At 36.6% G+C, this 19,310-nt stretch overlaps 2 protein-coding genes across 3 annotated transcripts in view; one reads left to right on the top strand and one right to left on the bottom strand.

Moving 5' to 3' along the window:
* LOC134372927 (zinc finger protein 83-like) overlaps positions 1-16,399 on the top strand; it is a 49,174-nt gene extending 32,775 nt beyond the window's left edge. The window contains exons 7-8 of one of the 2 annotated variants that reach the window (XR_010022914.1): positions 13,275-15,139; positions 15,983-16,399. Coding sequence is in view for 1 of the 2 variants with exons in the window: in XM_063090263.1 (XP_062946333.1) it covers positions 13,275-13,327 (53 nt within the window). In the remaining variant the exon portion in view is untranslated. Of the gene's footprint in view, positions 1-13,274 lie in introns of both variants that reach the window. The other variant, XM_063090263.1, reaches the window with a different exon arrangement.
* The window catches only part of LOC134372946 (zinc finger protein 208-like), a 563,224-nt gene that overhangs the window by 288,984 nt on the left and 254,930 nt on the right, over positions 1-19,310 (bottom strand).

The raw sequence follows: 19,310 nt of genomic DNA, 5'->3' as shown, positions 1-19,310 counted from the left end.
TCACTTATTTTTATTTTTATTTTTTATTTTACTCTAGCCGGCCAGTACAGGGATCTGAACCCTTGACTATACTTCACCTGTTCATTTCTCTCTTCATCCCTTTCCTGAAATCCTGACAACCACGGATTTTCTTTTTTCCATTACTTCAAACATTTATCATTTCTTTGTGTTGGGAACAAAGTCTTCTCATCTAGCTAATTGAAAGTGTCCAATAAATTATTGTTCATTATGGTCACTCTACAGTGCTATAGAGCACTAGATTATTTCTCCTATCCAGCTGCAATTTTGTATCTGTTAACCAACCTCTCATTATACTGTCTTCCCCCTACCCTTTCCAGCCTCTGGTAATCACCATTCTACTTTCTGCTTCTGTGTGATCAACTTTCTTAACTTCCACTAGTGAGAAGACGTGGTATTTCTCTTTTTGTTACTGGCTTACTTCACTTAACATAATGTTCTCCAAGCTCATCCATGTTGCTGTGAATGACAGGATTCTATTCTTTTTCGTGGCTGAATAGTATTTCATTGTGTATGAGGGGTCTTCAAAAAGTTTATGGACAGATTTGTATTAACTTTTAATTTCATTTTTCCAGGAACTTCGTGAAGTACCCTCCTACATTTTCTTAGATAAAGAAAATGACTGCATATCTTAACTATTGTGATTAGAGTGCTGCAATAAATATGGGAGTGCAAATATCTCTTTGATATACTGATTTTCTTTTCTTTGGATATACTCATATACCCAGTAAAATTACTGGACTATATGGCAATTGTATTTTGAGTTTTATGAAGAACCTCCATATAGTTTTCCAGAATGGCTGTACGAGTTTACATTTCCACTGACACTTAAGAATTCCCCTTTCTCCACAACCTCACCATCATTTGTCATTATCTCTCTTTTTGATAATAGCGAGTCTAACTGGAGTGTGAGGATATCTCATTGTGGTTTTCTTTTGCATTTTCCTGATTAGGATGTTGAGCATTTTTTCTTATACTTGTAGGTCATTTGTATGTCTTTGAGAAATGTCTATTCAGTTTACTTGCCCCCCCCCCTTTTTTTTAATTGAGTTGTGGAATTTTCCCTCTATTTCTACTTTTCTGAAAGTTTATATTGTAATTCTGTGTTGAATTTTGTCAAATGTCTTTTTCTTCGTCAATTGTTAGGATTTTGTGATTTTTCTTCTTTAGCCTGTTAATATTATGAATTTCACCTTACTTATGGAATTTAGTTTTTAGTTATCTTTTTTCTTTTAAATCACTTTTTTAAGCTATGGTGTCATGATAATACTGATCTCATAATTTGAGTCCAAAAGTATTCCTTCCTCCTCTACTTTCTAGAAGAAATTGTATAAAATTGTTGTTACTTTTTTTTTCTTTTTTACAAGTTTGATAGAATTGTCTGGTGTCATCATCTGTGCCTGGACATTACTTTATTTGAGTGAATTTCTTTTTTATTGAAGTATAAACACTTAACATAAGCTCTACCTTCAGCACATTTTTATATGTGCAATTCAGTATTGTTCATTGTAGGCACATAGTTGTACAGCAGATATCTAGAAGTTAGTCATCTTGCATAACTGAAATTTTATACCCATTGAGAATAGTTCCCCATTTCTTCATCCCCTCATCCTCTGACAAACACCATTTTCCCCTCTGTTTCTATGAGTGTAACTCTTTTTGATATTTTATAAAAGTGGTATATAGTATTTGTCCTACTGTGACTGGCTTATATCACTTAGCATATTCTTCAAGGTTTATTCATGTTGCTACATATGGCAGGAGTTTCTACCTTTTTGACAGCAAAGAGGTGAGGGGACAGCTGGCCAGTATGGGGATCCAAACCTTTGACCTTGGTGTTATCAACACTGTGCTCTAACCAGCTGAGCTAACCAGCCAGCCCTCTAACTTTGTAAGACTGAATAATATTTTATTGTATATGTATGTCATATTTCCCTTACCCGTTCATCCATTGATGTATATTTAGGTTGTCTCCACATACTGACATGTTGAATAATGCAGTGAATGTAGGAGTGCAAGTGTTTTTCCATAATTTTGATATCAGTACTTTTGGATTAATACCCAGAATGCTATTGCTTGTTCATATGATGTATCTATTTTAATTTTCTGAGGATCCTCCCTACTGTTTTTCTTTGTCTTTGCACCATTTTACATTCCCACCAAAAGTGATAAAGAAGGATTCTATCCATCTTCTCTGCTGAAGTCCAGCTTCAGCAAGGGGTGCATACCCGAAAAGGGATGGAGAGAGTTGGCAAAAATAACAAACACAGATGGAGACCTCAATGCATTAATATGCACGTTCTCTCTCTGCGGGCTGTCAATGTGTTGCAGCTAGAGCCCAGTAGAGCATGAGACAATGCCTTTTATTTAGATTTTTCTCTGCAGGGGGGTTTTGGGTACTATTTTTATTGTATCAGTAAGCTTAAATCAATAGTCCAAAAAGCAGGGAGGAAACTTTTGTAGAAGTCAGCCAGTCCTTTCCTTTTGTCAGCATGTCTCAGGTGATCAACTTGTGCTTCTTTTTCCTGGAATCAGGTTATCAGATCGAAACCATCCCTTCATTGTCTTGAAGTTATCTTGTGACCTTTATCTGTTAGCAAGCTGTGGTTAATATCCACCCTGTTAACAGGGTGGCAGCTATTTTGCTTAAATGTAAATACTACTTTGCTAAAAGGAAAAATGTTAACATTTAAATTCTAATGGGGGTCTAATGATTTTATGTTCTGATGAAATGAACATACTGCTCATATGGAAAAAGAACAGTGGATATTTGAGCAGCATTATCGTGCACATTTTAAGGTTATGCATTGGCTGTGGCCCTGTAATCTTGATCTAAATGTCAGAGTGTCATTGTGCACAGCACCATCCCTCACAAAACCAGTTGCACTCTCTTATTTTTCTAAGATCTAATTTTGCAGGTTTAATAATTTTACAGCATATATTTTTATCCCAACACCTGATTCTTAATGATTTATTTAAAACTGGAGACCACCAAGTAAAGAGAATTCTACGGTTTCATTCCCATATGCTTAATTTATCCCAATCATATAATTTCCCATTAATATCAACCATTCTCTTGCCATTAATATAATCTCCAGTGAATGATGTTTGCCAGCTTACATCATATTTTGGACATCCCCTAGGGGGATACCAAATTTTTCCTTTCCCCATTTTGTATCCCATATATCCATTTATCCAGATGGTCGGGAGAGGATGGAAATTTCCCTTTTGAAATAACTTCGCATGTGTAGGCTGCAGCTCATATGTAGTCATGAGTGGTGCTTTTGGAACATATGTTGGTGTGGTCAATTTATCATAAGGGGATAATTTTAAATTGTCCAATTTATTCGGATCCTCTGTGGGAATGTTTAGTTCAATGACTGCAAAATCATTTGTGTTATTTTTATAATCTTTTGGGAATTTAGAGAACTGCCACGCTAACCAAAATATTGAAAAGAAAGCAAAAGCAGTACCACGAAGCCGAGGCAGTAGCCCTTACGGTTGTAGCAAGTGCTCATAGCTGTGGCCTTGCCAACAGCTCTCCCTCCGGCGGCCTTGCCAAATCGGAGAGGGCAGCCCAAGCTGATTCCTTTAGGAACCTGCCATGGCATGGACCATGCCACTTCTCTACATCCTCACACTTATTATCATCTTTCTTTGGGGGGAGTTGGAGGGGGTTGGTGGCTGGCTGGTATTGGTATCTGAACCCATGACCTTGGTGTTATAAGGCTGCACTCTAACCAACTGAGCTAACCGGCCAGCCCTATCATTTGTCTTTTGATAATAGCCATGCTAACAGATGTGAGGTGATGTCTCATCGCATATTTTTTTCTTTGCTATTGAGTTGTTTGACTTGTTTTTACGCTTTTGATATTAAGACCCCTTTTTAGATACAAATATGTTGCTTAAGGACAGGGAAAACGTTCTGAGAAATATGTTAGGCTATTTCATCACTAAGCAAACATCATAGAGTGTACTTACACAAACCTAGATGGTATAATTAATTACGATTCAATTTAAAAATTTTTTTAAAGAGTAAACTAAAAAATGAGAACAAAAAAATGATTAGGTGATAAACAGAGATTTGAACAAAAAACATTGAGAGAATTAAAATATCAAAATGAAAGGAGGATGAGGGCAGCATAAATATTTGTGAGTATGCATTATATCCATAATATATGTCCTCACCTTTATATCTGATTTTACGGACACTATCAGAATTTCATAAAGGAAATTACTTACTCTGGCTTCATTCCTTTGAATTATAACATGAACTTGGGATGAATTTTGCCAATTTTAGCTAGAATAATAAGTATTTAATCAGGAAGTCTTGTCCTTATGAATTAATTTAGCAAACACCTTTTAGATACTTGCTGTGAGTCAGGCACTGTGACAGAAGCTAGAAAGTAATAGGACTAGAGATTAGTCAAACTGGGCTTCTGTCATTGAGAACCTTGTAAGCCAAATAGAGGGAGAGTTATATATGAAGAGTTTAAGTACCATTAAATGCTACAGGAGAAACACAATGGAGTTGCAAGGGAAAGACAAATAATTTAGACCAGGTAGATAACAGGAAATATGTGGAATTATGTCATGTTACTATCAGCAGTGTGGGCTGTCTCATTGTACCCTTGCCAGCATGGAGTATTATCATTGAAAATTATTTTGTTAATTTGATGAGTAAAACTGGTATCTAATTTTAGTTTGCATTTATGTGTTGGAAAAGTCAATTTTTAAATATATATTAATTTTCCATTTGCAAAAAATAAACAGTTTACTGTAGCATTTTTACTTTATAAATTTTTAAACTTTTTGACTCCTTTGTAATAACACTTAGCCTAAAACACTTTCTAATAATACTTAGCCTAAAAGATTGTATACATGTACAAAATTATTTTGTCTCTATGTCCTTACTCTATAAGCTTTTTTCAGTTATCAAAAAAATTTTTTTTTTACTTTTTAAACTTTTTAAAATTAAAAACTAAGATACAAACACATACATTAGCTGTAGTGTATTGAATTATGTTCTCCTCCAAACTCACTGAAGCTTGAATTGTGTTCACTGAGTTTTATGTATTAGAAACTTGGTCCCCACTGTGACTGTTAAGAGTGTGGGAAATCCTATTGTGGTAATTGAAAGGTGGAGCCTTGAAGAAGTGACTGGATTGTAGGACCGTGCAGTAGTGAATGGATTAAAAATGGTGGTCAGGGGCTGAGCCCGTGGCGCACTCGGTAGCGTGCTGCACTAGCAGCGCGGAGACGCTCCCGCCGCGGGTTCGGATCCTATATAAGAATGACCGGTGCACTCCCTGGCTGAGCGCCGCAAAAAAAAAAAAAAAAAAAAATGGTGGTCAGGCTGGGAATAGCCTGTTCTGGGATAAGCGTGACAGGCAAAACTGATTCAGGAGATACTGGTTTTCAACAACCACGGGGAGCCCCGGCTGGTCCGCTTCTACCAGCGTTTCCTGAGAGCGCCAGGCTACGGCTGGGCTACGCCACACCCACGCCCTCTTCCCTCCCCCACCCCTCGCCCGCAGGCGCAGTTCACTCACCACCTCGGACTCCTGAGCCCTGCATGACCCTCACACTACTTAACCTCTTTCCCTGGGCGAGGGCTGGTGTTAGTCCGACTCTCCGACGCCACATGTCTGTGCTCTCTCTGACCCCTTTCTGGATCCCAACATTTCTGAAACATTTTGTGACACTGGGTCTCAGGGTACCAGGTATGAGCGACGATGGGGAGTGTACATCATCGATAACTTGAATGACTGAAGTCACTTTATCTTGTCTTTTTGTTGTTGACTGCAGTTTCGTGAGGAGGAAGAAACATTCAGCTTCTTAAAGTTTTTGTTTTACCGGTGGATCTGTGCAAGTTTTTTCTTGGAATTATTTTGCTTCGGTGTTGGCTGGGAGTGCCCAGAGACCAAACACCCTTCACTCTGTAATGTTGAAGAAAGTTTTAAAGTGGAAAAATGATGAGAAGTTATAAATATTGCCGCATGAGGGCTCAATAAGTGACCATGTGAAAAAAAAATTGTGGTCAGGAGCGTGGTTCTGAGGGCTTTAAAGAAGAGGAGAGTCTGTCTTTCTCTCTGCTCTCTCTGTTTCCACCATCTTGTAATGTGAGACCCCTGGGTCACTGTTGCCAGATGGACTTTGGACTTCCCAGCCTCAGAAACTACCGTAAGCAATGAATTTTGTTTTCTTATAAATCACCCAGTTCCATGTATTTTGTTATAAGCAACAGAAACGGACTAATACATTAGCCCAGACCTACAGGGGTCAGGATCATCAGTATCACTGTCTTCCACCTCAGCTTTTCCCATTGGAAGGTCTTCAGTGGCAATAACGTGGATTGAGCTGTCATCTTCTATGATAACAATGTCTTCTTTTGGAATACCTTCTGAAGGATCTATTTGATGCACTTTTTAGGGATATGTCACTTTTCAGGAATATGTCCATTGTGGTTTGCTTGGTTCATTTTTTCACCTTGTTTTGTTTATCATAGATTTGCTTCGAAGCAGAAAATGCACCAGGAACATTTCTATTAATGAAAACCTTTTGATGTTAGGGTCCATGTTGTTAAAATTTTTGAGAAGCTCTTTGAATTCTGCAAAAGCTCCACAATGAATTTTCTTGGGAATTCTTTTTCTTCTGCAGTTTTTTTTTTCTCTTGCCTCTTCTTCATCTGTATATTCCTGTTCCAGTTCCAACAACTTATTAGTTGGTTACTTAGGAATCACATCTAGGAGCTCCTCAGTGTCATCCTCACCAAACCCAGGCTCAAGTGTTTGCCATCTCATCCACACCTTGTTGGTTTTTGCAACCTCCTGATCTTTGCAAATCCTTTGAAGCTGTGGATGAAACTCTTGGGTGTCTTCTTCCAGATGCCATTCAAACACTCCTTTGTGACATCACTTTAGTCCTGGGCAAGGTTCTTGATGTATTTCTTCTAGAATTGCCTCACTGTCTTCTCAGTCTTCCTCAGTTGCAGCAGTAGCCTGAGCAAAGGTCCTCCTCAGGGAGTAGTCCTTAAAAGCTGCTATGATTCCTTGATTCATTGCTTGGGTCAAAGAAGTGGTGTTCAGAGGGAGAAACACCCCTCTGATATTAGGATGAAGATCACCAATAAAAGGAGGTTGTGCAGAAGCATTATCAACATTAAGCAAAATCTTGAAAGGTATGTTTTTTTCCAATCACTACTTCTCCATTTCACTAGCATAGCAAATTAGAAGAACATTTTGGAAGAGGAGCTGGGTCATCCATAATTTTTTACTGCTCCTATGGTACACTGGCAGGGTGTACTTATTGATATGCTTGCAGGTCCTGAGGTTCTCACTGTGCCACATCACAAGGGGTTTCAATATGTGGCCTGCAGCATTGCCCCCAAGCAAGACTATTATAATGTTTTTAAAAGCTTTCATACCTGACATTGACTTGGCCTCCTTATGGATGAAAGTCCTCTCTGGCATCCATTTTGAGAATACAGGGATTTCTTCCATATTGAAGATATGCTCTGGTGAGTAACTTTTATTCACAGTCTATCTAGGGTTTTAAAAAATTCTTCAGTTGCCTCCATATCAGTACTCAGACTCACCACTAGTTTTTACGTTATGTAATAGAAAATGATTTTTTAACCATTTAAATCACCCAGAGCTAGCAGTAAATTCAATATTGCAGTCAGGTCCAGTCTTTAAACACCACAAACAAACTTTGGCTGTTATTATCATAGTGCTGTGAGGGCAATGCCTCTGCGTCTGTCTCCAATACAAATTGTTACAAGTGTCTCCATATCTGACATAGGCCCTTCTCAAATTTGTGTTAGTCTCATTGCCTTTAATGATGCTTTTTTTTTTAAAACTTTAACATTTACTGGTACGCATTTGTGGGGTACAGTGTGCTGTTTCGATACATGCATTTACTATACAATGATTCACTTAGGGTAGATAGCATAGTTTTGTAACCATTAATCCACCAGTTCCCTTCCACCTATCTTCCCCTTCCCTCCCAGCCTCTGGTAACCATTATTCTACTCTACTTCTATGAGAACTTCCCCGCCCCACCCCTTTTAGGATTCCACATATGAGGGAGATCATGCAGTATTTGTCTTTCAGTACCTGGCTTACTTCACTTAACATGACAGTCTCCAGTTCCATCCATGTTGCTTCAAATGGCAGGATTTCATTTTCTAATAGCTATAGAGTATTCCATTCTATGTATATACAGCACATTTTTAAAAATCCCTTCATAGAGAGCCCAGAAATAAACTTATGCAATTACAGCCAACTGATTTCCAACAAAGGTGCCAAAAAATACATCAGAGAAAAGACAGCTTCTTCAATAAATGGTGCTGGGAAAACTGGATATCCATGTGCAGAAGATTAAAACGACCTCCTTCTCTCTTGCCATACACAGACACACAAACAAAAACTCAAAATGGATTAAAGACCTAAATTTAAGATCTGAAACTACTGGAAAAAAACAGGGGAAATGCTACACAAAATGGGAGTGACCAGCACTTTTAAAAACAAGATTACAAAGGCATAGGCAACTAAAGCAAAATTAGACAGGTGGGACTACATCAAACTAAAAAGCTTCTGCACAGCAAGGGACACAATCAACAAAGTGGAGAGATTTATTTCTGCCCTGCCCTGGAATTTTCATATACAGAGTAGGAGAAAGTGTTTGCAAACTACACATCAGATGAGGGGCTACTATTCAGAATACATGAGGAACTCAAACAACTCAACAGCAGGAAAATGACCCAATTAACAAATGGGCAAAGGACCTAAACAGACATTTCTCAAAAGAAGACATAAAAATGGCCAACAGGCACATCAAAAAAGTGCTCAATATCACTAATCATCATGGAAATGCAAATTAAAACCACAACAAGATATCACCTCACTCCAGTTGGAGTGGCTATTATCAAAAAAGACGGAAAATAACAAGGGTGAAGATGCAGAGAAAAGGGAACTTGCCTGCATTGTTAGTGGGAACGTAAATTGGTACAATTATTGTGGAAAACAGTATGGTGGTTCCTTGGAGAACTAAAAATAGAACTACCTTATGACCCAGCAATCCCACTACTGGGTATTTACTCAAAGGAAATGAAATCAATATATTGAAGAGACATCTAATCTCCCATGTTCATTGCTACAATATTTGCAATAGCCAAGAGACAGAATCAACCTAAATACTGATCAATGGATGAAGCATATCTTTATTTATTTCTTTATATACCTGTTGGCCATTTATGTCTTTAGAGAGTCCTTTGATGTTTCATAACTTTCAGTATCTTCACCTCCTTGCTTAAGTTTATTCCTAAGGATTTTATCCTTTTTTTCGTTATTGTAAATGGTATTGTCTTGTTAATTTTCATTTTAGGGAGTTTGTTGTTTGGGTCTAGAATGCCATTGATTTTGTATGTTAATTTTGTACCCTTCAATTTCATTAATTTGTTAATTCTAACATGTTTTTTTCTTCTCAGTCTGTGTGGAGTTTTACATATAAGAATGTCATCTGCAAACAAGGACAATTTTACTACTACTTTTTCTATTCAAGTCTTTTTATTTCTTTATCTTGTTTAATTGCTCTGCCTAGTTCTTCTGGTATTATGTTGAATAGAAGTGACAAGAGCAGGCATCCTTGTCTTCTACCAGGTCTTTGAGAAAAAGCTTTAAGTTTTTACTTATTATGATGTTAGCTGTGGAATTTTCATATACAGTCTTTACTGTGTTGAGGGAAGTTACTCCTGTACTTATTTTGTTGAGAGTTTTTATCATGAATGGATGTTGAGTATTGTCAGATGCTTTTTCTGCATCTATGGAAATGACCATTTGTTTTTTAATCTTTCATTCTGTTTTTGGAGTGCATCACAGTGATGGATTTGTATATGTTGAACTGTATGTGCATCCCAGGGAGAAATCCCACTTGGTTATGGTGTTTAATCCTTTTAAGGTGCTGTTGAATTTGGTTTGCTAGTATTTCACTGAGGATATTTGCTATTGGTCTGTAGTTTTCATTTCTTGCATTGACTTTGGCTTTGGTATCAGGGTGATGCTGGCCTGATAAAATAAATTTGAAAGTGTTCACTCTTAAAATGCTTAGATTTTAAGGAGGATTGTTATTAATGCTTCTGTGAATGTTTGGTAGAATTCACTTGTGAAGCCATCTGGTCCTGGGCTTTCTTGTTGGGAGGTTTTTGATTATTGATTCAGTCTCCTTATTTGTTATTGGTCTGTTCAGGCTTTTTATTCCTTCAGGATTTGGTTTTGGCAGGTTGTATGTCTCTAGGAATTTATCCATTTCTTGTTATTCAGTTTATTGGCATATCATTGTTCCTAGTAGTTCTTTTGATCATTTTTATTTCTGAGGTATCAGGTTTGTTTTGTTTGTTTGTCTGATATGATATGGACAAGCCCAGAAAAGCTTAAACATGCACCTGTACTTCCGCTTTTTGTTTTCCACCTGTATTGTTGCTTTTTGTAACACTAAGGGCCTTTGGTTTTTATCAGCCTAGCCCCCACCACATGGATTCCGAGAAAATAAAACTTACAGTCCTGGAAAAATGTAACCTATATAACCCTTTGCAAGCCTGGAGTCTGGCTCAGACTTTGGAGTGTGAACTCCTCTGGGCCTGCCAGTATAATAAATCTTTGAGTTCTCCAACCCTCTGAGTGACACTTGGTTTCTCGGCAGTCTGTCCTGTAACAGATAAATCATGACCAGGTGGGGTTGTTTCCTGCACCACGCAGCAGCCCAGGGTATCCCTGAGCATTCGGAGGGAGGATGGTCCTTGGCCAAAGCCTTGAGTGCAGGAAGTGGAGCATGGCGCCTCCTGCCAGAGGAGTATCGAGTCAAAAGGGTGCATCAGGCGGGTTTGGATCCTGCAAGAGCTGGCCTTGGCCCAAGGCCAGAGGCGGCTGACTGGCACCTACTGGTGGGTGGCCGGAGCACTGATGCTGGCCAGCTGCAAGGCTTTTCAAAGGCGGGGGAGTCATGATGCATAAGTGCCCCCCGGAGGTCGGTCAGACCCTGAGGTATCTGTTCTACCTCGTCTTTCATTTCTTTTTATTTATTTATATGTCTTCTCTTTCTTAGTCTGTCTAGGTAAGGGTTTGAAGATTTTATTTTTCAATAGGCCAACTCTTAGTTTTGTGGATTTTGTGTATTGTGTTTTAATTCAGTTTTATTTATTTCTGCCCTGCCCTTTATTATTTCCTTTATTCTCCTAAGTTTAGGCTTAGTTTATTTCTTTTTCTTCTGGTTCTTGATTTAAAATTAAGTTGCCTATTTGAGATCTTTTTTATTTTAATGTAGTTGTTTACTGCTATAATCTTCCCTCATGATACTGCTTTTGCTGCATTTGATAATTTTGGTATGTTGTGTTTTTATTTTTTTATTTTTTGGTGGCTAGCCTGTAGGGGGATCTGACCCTCGAACTTAGTGTTACCAACACCACACTCTAACTAAGGGAGCTAACTGACCAGCCAGCCCCTTTTATTTGTTTATTTATATTTTTAGTTTTTAAATTTTTTTTGGCAGATGGTGGGTATGGGGAACCCTTGACTTTGGTACCAACTGAGCTAACTGACCAGCCCTGTTTTTATTTTTTATTATCTCCTGACATTTAAATTTTTTTCTTTAGAATTCCTGTTTGACCCGCTGGTTGTTCCCAAGTGTGTTGTTCAGTTTCCATGTGCTTCTGAATTTATTTCTCATGTTCTTACTGTTATTTTTAGTTTCACTGTTTTGTGATTGGAAAAGATACATGAAATGATTTCTATCTTCTTAAATTTGTTAAGACTTTTTGTGTAACCTAACATGTAGCCTATGCTGGAGAATGTTCAGTGTGTGCTTGAGAAGAATGTGAATTCTTCTGCTGTTGTGTGGGAAGTTCTGTATTTGTTAGGTCCATTTGGTCAGTAATGTTTGTTCTGCTATTTATGTGTTGCTTTTTTGTCGGGATGATCTATTCATTATAGAGAATAGAGACTGAAATCTCCCAATACTATTGGATTACTATCTATTTCTTTCTGCAGATCTGCCACCGTTGGCTTTAGTTATTTAGGTGCTCTGAATTTGGATGTATGTATATTTATATTGTTATACCTTCCTGTTGAATTTACATTTTTATCATTGTATTATAAACTTTATCGTGTCTTGTGATAGTTTGACTTAAAGTCTATTTTTTTATTATATAAGTAAAGTCACCTATGCTGTCTTTTAGTAACCATTTACATGGAATTTCTTTCTCTATCCCTTTACTTCCAGTCTGTGTGTGTCTGTAAATTTAAAGGGAGTTTAAAGTGAGTTTCTTTCAGAAAGCATATATTTGGGCATTGATTTTTTTTTCTTTTGCTGGCCTATACAAGGATCAAACCCAGACCTTGGTGTTATCAGCACCATGCTCTAAGAAATTGAACTATCCAGCCAGCCTTTAAATTTTTCTAGCTACTCTGTCTTTTGGGCTTAGATTTCAATCCATTTCCATATAATGTAATTATTGACATGTAAAGACTTACTATTGCCATTTTGTTAATAGTTTTCTGTGTTTTGTAGCCATGTATACAAAAAGAACTATATTCATAAGCATGTGCAGAATCCAGCACAAGTATATGGAAAGTCCAGCGAACTTGGATCTTTTACTTTAAACTCTGTCCACATGGACTTTCTGGGGCTAATTTTAAAGGTCTAGAAGATCTAAAGAACACACACCTGAACACACTGTGAGCATAAAAACTTTGCATGCAAAATCTCTGAGAAAATATTCAACCTAAAAGCTGCCATTGTGTGACAGACCCTTTAAAAAGGAATGTTAAGGTTTAGCCAATAATCATTTTTCTGAGAAGCAAATCTGTGTACTTTTAAACTGCATCCACTAAAGTAAGCAATGACATAATGATAAAGAAAAGAGAAATTCCCCAAGATTACAAATATAGTGATAAGGAGATAATCCCTATTGCCAATTGTGGGAAGCCATTCTGTCACTTCCCAGACACTAATAATCATATTCAGAGTGGTATGTCCCACTCAGTAATTAGATTTGTGTCACTATTGCCATGAGAAATAAAATCCACTACTCTTCACTCAGAAACACATTGCATTTTTTGTATTTATAAGTGAATTCATAACTTTGCATATTATGGTATATATATGTAGCTTCAAGTAAAAGTTACTGTTATTAATGTTTAATATGTAATAACTGATTGAATTTGTAATTCTCTGAGATTACTGTTGTTCTTATTTTACAGATGAGGAGACCCTAAGCATAATATGTGGTTTTTTTCAACTCACATCACACTAAGTGGCAGCAGCAGACTCTGAACCTGTGTTGTCTGACTGCAAGGAGAAGTCTTAACTGTTACATTACATGAAGAAAACTAGTCGTTTGCTTTTCCAGTCTTCAACATCTGTATTTACTTTCGCTGATGTTCACTGCCATTTTAAATGGTTTTATCTTTTTAGATAATTGTGATTGTGGGTACTTTTATAGTTATGTGTATAAATGTTATGGACTCAAATTATCTTTGAATAAAAATTAAATGCAAATAAAATTATTATATACTGGTTACCATATAAATCCTATAAGAAAGATTATCCCAGGAGCATGTGATGAATATATTGGGTCAAGAATGTGTTAATATGATGGTAACTGTATGAGTCCATTTCTGGTGCTTATAACTGAATGCCTGAAACTGTGTAATTTATTTCTTACAGTTTGGAGGCTGGGAAGTTCATGGTCCAGGGGTGCATCAGTAAGGGCCTTGTTCTTATGACTCTTAGGGATGTCAAGGGATGTGGAGTGTCACATGGCAAATCGTTGAGCAAGAGAGAGCTAACCTCCTCACTTGCTCTCCTTTTAAAGCTATCAAAACCTCGCCTCTCACCAACCATTAATTCTTTCACAAGAGCAGTCCCTACAATCCAATCACCTCTTAAAAAGCCCCACCTTTCAAACACCATGATTGGATTTCCCACCCTTTAACACTGTTACAGTGGGGATTAAGTTTGTAACACAAGAACTTTGGGGTGAAATATTCAACCTATAGCAGTGACAGATATATATTTGTTCCTATGCCAGGAAAGGAGTAGAATGATAGAACCCATGGAAATCTTTGTACCATAATATGGAATAAGCTACAAGTTTTGAAACACATATGAGACAAAGCAGTGACAGATTTATCTTGAATTTTTGATTACATATGTAATTAATTATGAAGGAGGATGAACTGAAACTTTATTATAATCATTGAAATATACTCAAACATAATACAGATATCCAAAATGGTACTGAGAAGGCCCAGCATCATGTACATTCAATTCATTTTAATAGTAGATTTCTTGTGAACTTAGGGTTATATTAAAATGTTTTTTTAAATGAAATATATCTCAAGATACATCTCAGCCTGCAAACTGCCAAGTCCCAGATTTTTTTTTTCTGAAACTCAGAATCATGTTAACTTTCCCTCATGTAGTTGTTGCCTAATTTTTGGTGGGATAATTATTTCCCCATAATCCAAAGACTATAGATTTCTTTTGTGTAAATACAATTACTGTGTCCATTAAACTCATTGTAGCCATCACCTCTCATACGTTCAGTCATTGTACAGAATTGTGTTATTCAATAAATTATTTTTATTATTACATGAAGAGGTTTTTTACCAACACCTGTTATCCTGAAAAAAATATTTGTGATTTATGTAGGATGGATGTATTTCAGAAGTAAAATTACAGAGTGACTTAATATCAGGTTATATTTCTATTAGGATAAAACATAAACCATAACCATGAATGTGGATTACATTAAATTACATTAAGAGGCATCAGAGATTTGTATAAAGTTGAGTACCTACAGTCTTTCTCCACAAGCACAAAAAATACCCCAGGAATTATTCTTATAACCCTGGGGACATCTGCACCAGTTTCTACTAAAAAGAATCCTATTTCCAACATCAGCACCTCTCCAGGTTCCTGACATACTGTTTCCCTTGACAGCCTCTCAGAATGAAAAAGGAAATACTCACATGCTCCTTCCTCTGGTATGATGGTGGACTCACTGAGAAGGTCCCAACAGCCAGTATGTGTGAGAGGGAAATATCCAGGACCTGAGCTAAAGGTTTGTGATTATATGACCTCAACTTGCCCCAGAACCAGAACCATCATTTCAGCTGTAGCAACAATGACATAGTATAGTGCATGCTATGAGAGCTGACAATATCTTATAACAATATATTCCATTTTTCAAATACTGGAAACAATTACAAGTGTCTAATAAGCATTTTTTTAAAAAACTTGCAGTTTTGGGAAGAGCCTTGTTTATTTCCATGGGCTCTGGAGAAAAACAGGTTCCCATGCAGACAGAGAGCAGAAAATGGTGATATTTGAGTTATGAGGGACGTGCAGCAAAGTGTGCATCCCACTGGATCTTCTGTTTCCCTGAGAGTTTACTTCTATAAAGAAATCAAATTATTTTCTAAGTCAGACCCCAGATTTCAGATCCCTTCTATATTAAGGGAGGAGAAATAGGATGACATGAAGAGACTAAGAATAATTGTTTAATGGGGTAAGACTGCAAGGAAAAACATGATGTCAAGAATTGATTTTGAAAAACATTAGGTGGCCTATTATAAGTAAATGTGTGAACAGGTAAATAAATGGGGAGAAGAGACAAATCTCCCATGTAGAAGAATTTAGCATAGTTTATGTCAGTACTCCACTCTTAAGGAGGTGGGAAATAACTCCCAACTCCTTAAGTGTAGACTGTGTATAGTTATTTCCTTTTAAAAGAGTACAGTATTTAGTAGGGGAGAAAAGATCAACTTTAGAGGGGCGAAACCTGACAAACACAACTTTAGCCAGATGATCAAGGTCAACATCAACAGTGATATGTCATGTTGACAGTGTGAGCCCTTGACATGATATGGTAAACACAGAACCTTTTCTCTGTGGTCTTTCACAGAGCATCTAACTCCAGTCTAATCATGAGAAAAACATCAGACGTGTCCCAGTAAAGTTGCTTTCACCAGTAAAAGCAAAAACTGCTGCTGTATCTGACCAGCACACCTCAAAACTATCAAGTTAATCCAATACAAAGAAAGTCTGAAAACTGTCGAAGCCAAGAGGAACCTTAATAGACATGACTGCTAATTGGAATGTGGCATCCAGGATGAAATCGAGGAAGGATAAAGAACATTAGTTATAAACTGAAGAAATCTGAATAAAGAATGAATAGGTTAAGAATAATGTATCAGTAGTGGTCTGCTAAATATAAGAAATGTACCACACTATTCTAAAATGTTAATGATAGAAACTGTACAGGGCTTATGAGAATCTGTACTATCTTTCTAATGCTTTTTCTGTAAACCTAAAACTTCCAACAAGAAAGGTCATTAAAAATTTTAAACACTAAATAATTTGTACGGCTTAATGAATATTGATAAAATATCTATATGCAGATGAAATGGCAATTTCTAAGAAAATATACCATACCAATATTGACGTTAGTAGAGACAGAAAATCTACACAGCAATATCCATGGAAGAGATTGATTAATAGTTTTATAAAAATTCCTTACAAACAATAGCAAAATAATGAGATCTTTTAAAAGAAAAATCCTAGTATCTTTTAAATACATTAAAATCAATGCTCCCTGGGCCGGCCCGTGGCTCACTCGGTAGAGTGCGGTGCTGATAACACCAAGGCCACGGGTTTGGATCCTATATAGGGATGGCCGGTTTGCTCACTGGCTGAGCGTGGTGCTGACAACACCAAGCCAAGGGTTGAGATCCCCTTACTGGTCATCTTTAAAAAAAAAAAAATCAATGCTCCCTGAAATACTTAAAGATTACATAAGAAGTAGGAAACTTCAAAATAACTTTTAGTATTTGAATAGTAAATTGATACCAAGACATTTAAAAAATTACTGCAAATAAAGTAATACATAAAATGCTCACATCTGCATATACATAGAAAAATATTGTGTAAAATATTATCAAACATTTGCAATTGTTGATTCAAAGTAATGTATGATGTACAAATAAAATTTGTAACTTGAATGCAAGTAAAAATATAAATCCACTAATACAGCTCATCATCGTAGATATAGAGATAAAGAGAAAAAATAAGGTGCTCATGTTAATAAGCACAAACAAATTGGCAGTATTCAACAGGAAATAATGTTAGATAAAAATCGTGAATTAAGAAATTATGTATCTTCAAAAAATTGTCAACCATCTGAGGAGCACTACAGAAACTCCACTAAAGTAAGAAATATCTCTAAGGAGCATCAGGTCTCCTTTATATACAATATCACCTTAGAGAGAATAGACAAGACAATTTAACAAAGATCAAAACCTGAAAAAAGGATTGTAAATAAGGGTAAATGTCTATATGCAGATGATATAATTATATCTCTGAAAATACACACACACACAAAGTAGGAAAGTCAACACACACATACACACAAATAATTTATGTTTACAAAATACAGTCAATTCCAAGTAACAATGGAAGATGGAGCTGAAGTTACAAGAGCATAAATTAAAACAAATTAAATAATATAAGACATATAAGGCAATTTATGTTTGGAAAGTCAGGGCTTACAGACCCCTTGAGTCTGTTGTACAGATTGGGTTACAAACCCTCCACACGCAGGTCTGTGAGCTAGGTAATAGAAAAAAAAAGGTCCTGGGAGCCGTAGGTATAGAAAAATGAATGGGTTTTATTCAGATCTAGGAGCAACCATCCTAGTGGCTTCTCTGAGAGTTCCGAGAAGCACTGTGGATCAGCGCTGTTAGTCTTTTATACTTAAGTCCACAACCCTGGACACCTGGGTGCCCATGCGCAACTTACATTAAGTAGTAACAAGGAACACCTGAGGATATTTACAGGAAATGCTCAGCAACGTTCTGAACATCCGAGGGGCCCTGACATTTTCCTATTTTTCCCAACAATGTTATAATTCCGTTCACATGAAATATCCAGAACAGAGAAATACTTAGAAACAGAGACTAGATTAGTGGTTGCCAGGTGCTGAGGGGAGGGAGGAATGGGGAATGACTGCTTAACTTGTACAGGGTTTCCTTAGGGGTGATGAAAATGTTCTGGAAGTGGATCGTCATGATAGTTACACAACATTGTGTAAAAAGATACTAAATATCACTAATGGTGCATTTTATGTGTATTACGCCACTCTTAAAAGACATTAAAAATAGTATAAATATAAAAGAAAATACCTAGGCACAACATAGAGTTATCAATTTTCCTTTAGATAACTTGCAAAAACTAATATGATTAGGTGATGTATATGCAATCAGATTTTATTTTGGATATAAGTATTTTACTGCAAATTTTATATAGTAGCATAAACAAATGAGAATCATGGAGAAAACTTGATAACTAAACACAGAGAAGGATGCTGACCTACCTTATTTTAAACCCTCCATAACTAAAGCAGCATGGAATTGATGCATGAGTAGTACGACAGGACGGAAGACATGAATCAGCCGTAGACCAAAGTGCTTAAATAAAGGCAATAGCGGTGAAAATATTTCTAGTGATTAGAGTTTGGGTTACTGGGTATGCTTTAGAAAAAACAGGACTTCATTCCTCACATTGTACTTTAAGCTAAAGGGAAACAATAACAACAACCCCCCCCCCAAATCAGAAAACAAACAAAGCTAAAAGGAAAACAAAAACCAAATCTGGTAAAAATAAAAGGTTAAATTGCACAAACAGTAAAAAAAAAAAAAAATTCATCAGTGAATTCCTATGTACTCTGGGAGAGAAAACACTGGTCATATCGCACAAACCAAGAGATATTAATAAAAGTAAAGATCAATAACTCAGAAAAGGGAAAAATAAAAATATTATGATTGGCAAGCAACACCATGAGCAAAGTAAAAGGGCAAATTATAAATGGGGACTGTTATTTGGCACTTATAAAACATACAAGGGGAAGCACTTAATATGTGTTTGTTGTAGAAACAAGGAAGCTCTCAAAACACATGAGATCCTGGGACACAGAAGCCAAGCAGAAGGGGCTCCTGCTGGCCACAAATGGGATAATTTGAGGTTAAAAAAAATTCTTCAATGTCAATTGAATTGCAGCAAATATGTAAAATCCATGAATTTATGAAGTCCTTAAAATATTCTGAAGCCTTTCAAGGTGTGTGAAGCACAGATTCATTTTTCTGATAATTGATAAAGAAAAATAAACAAGCATTTATCTTTTCTTTTTCAAAGTACTGTGATACAGTAGTGTAACATAGCAGTTGAAAAAAAAAGCT

This window comes from Cynocephalus volans, chromosome 3, assembly GCF_027409185.1.
Source record: "Cynocephalus volans isolate mCynVol1 chromosome 3, mCynVol1.pri, whole genome shotgun sequence".
Lineage (NCBI taxonomy): Eukaryota > Metazoa > Chordata > Mammalia > Dermoptera > Cynocephalidae > Cynocephalus > Cynocephalus volans.
The sequence above is the reverse complement of the archived record's forward strand: the minus strand, read 5'-3'. Positions and strand labels throughout refer to the sequence as shown.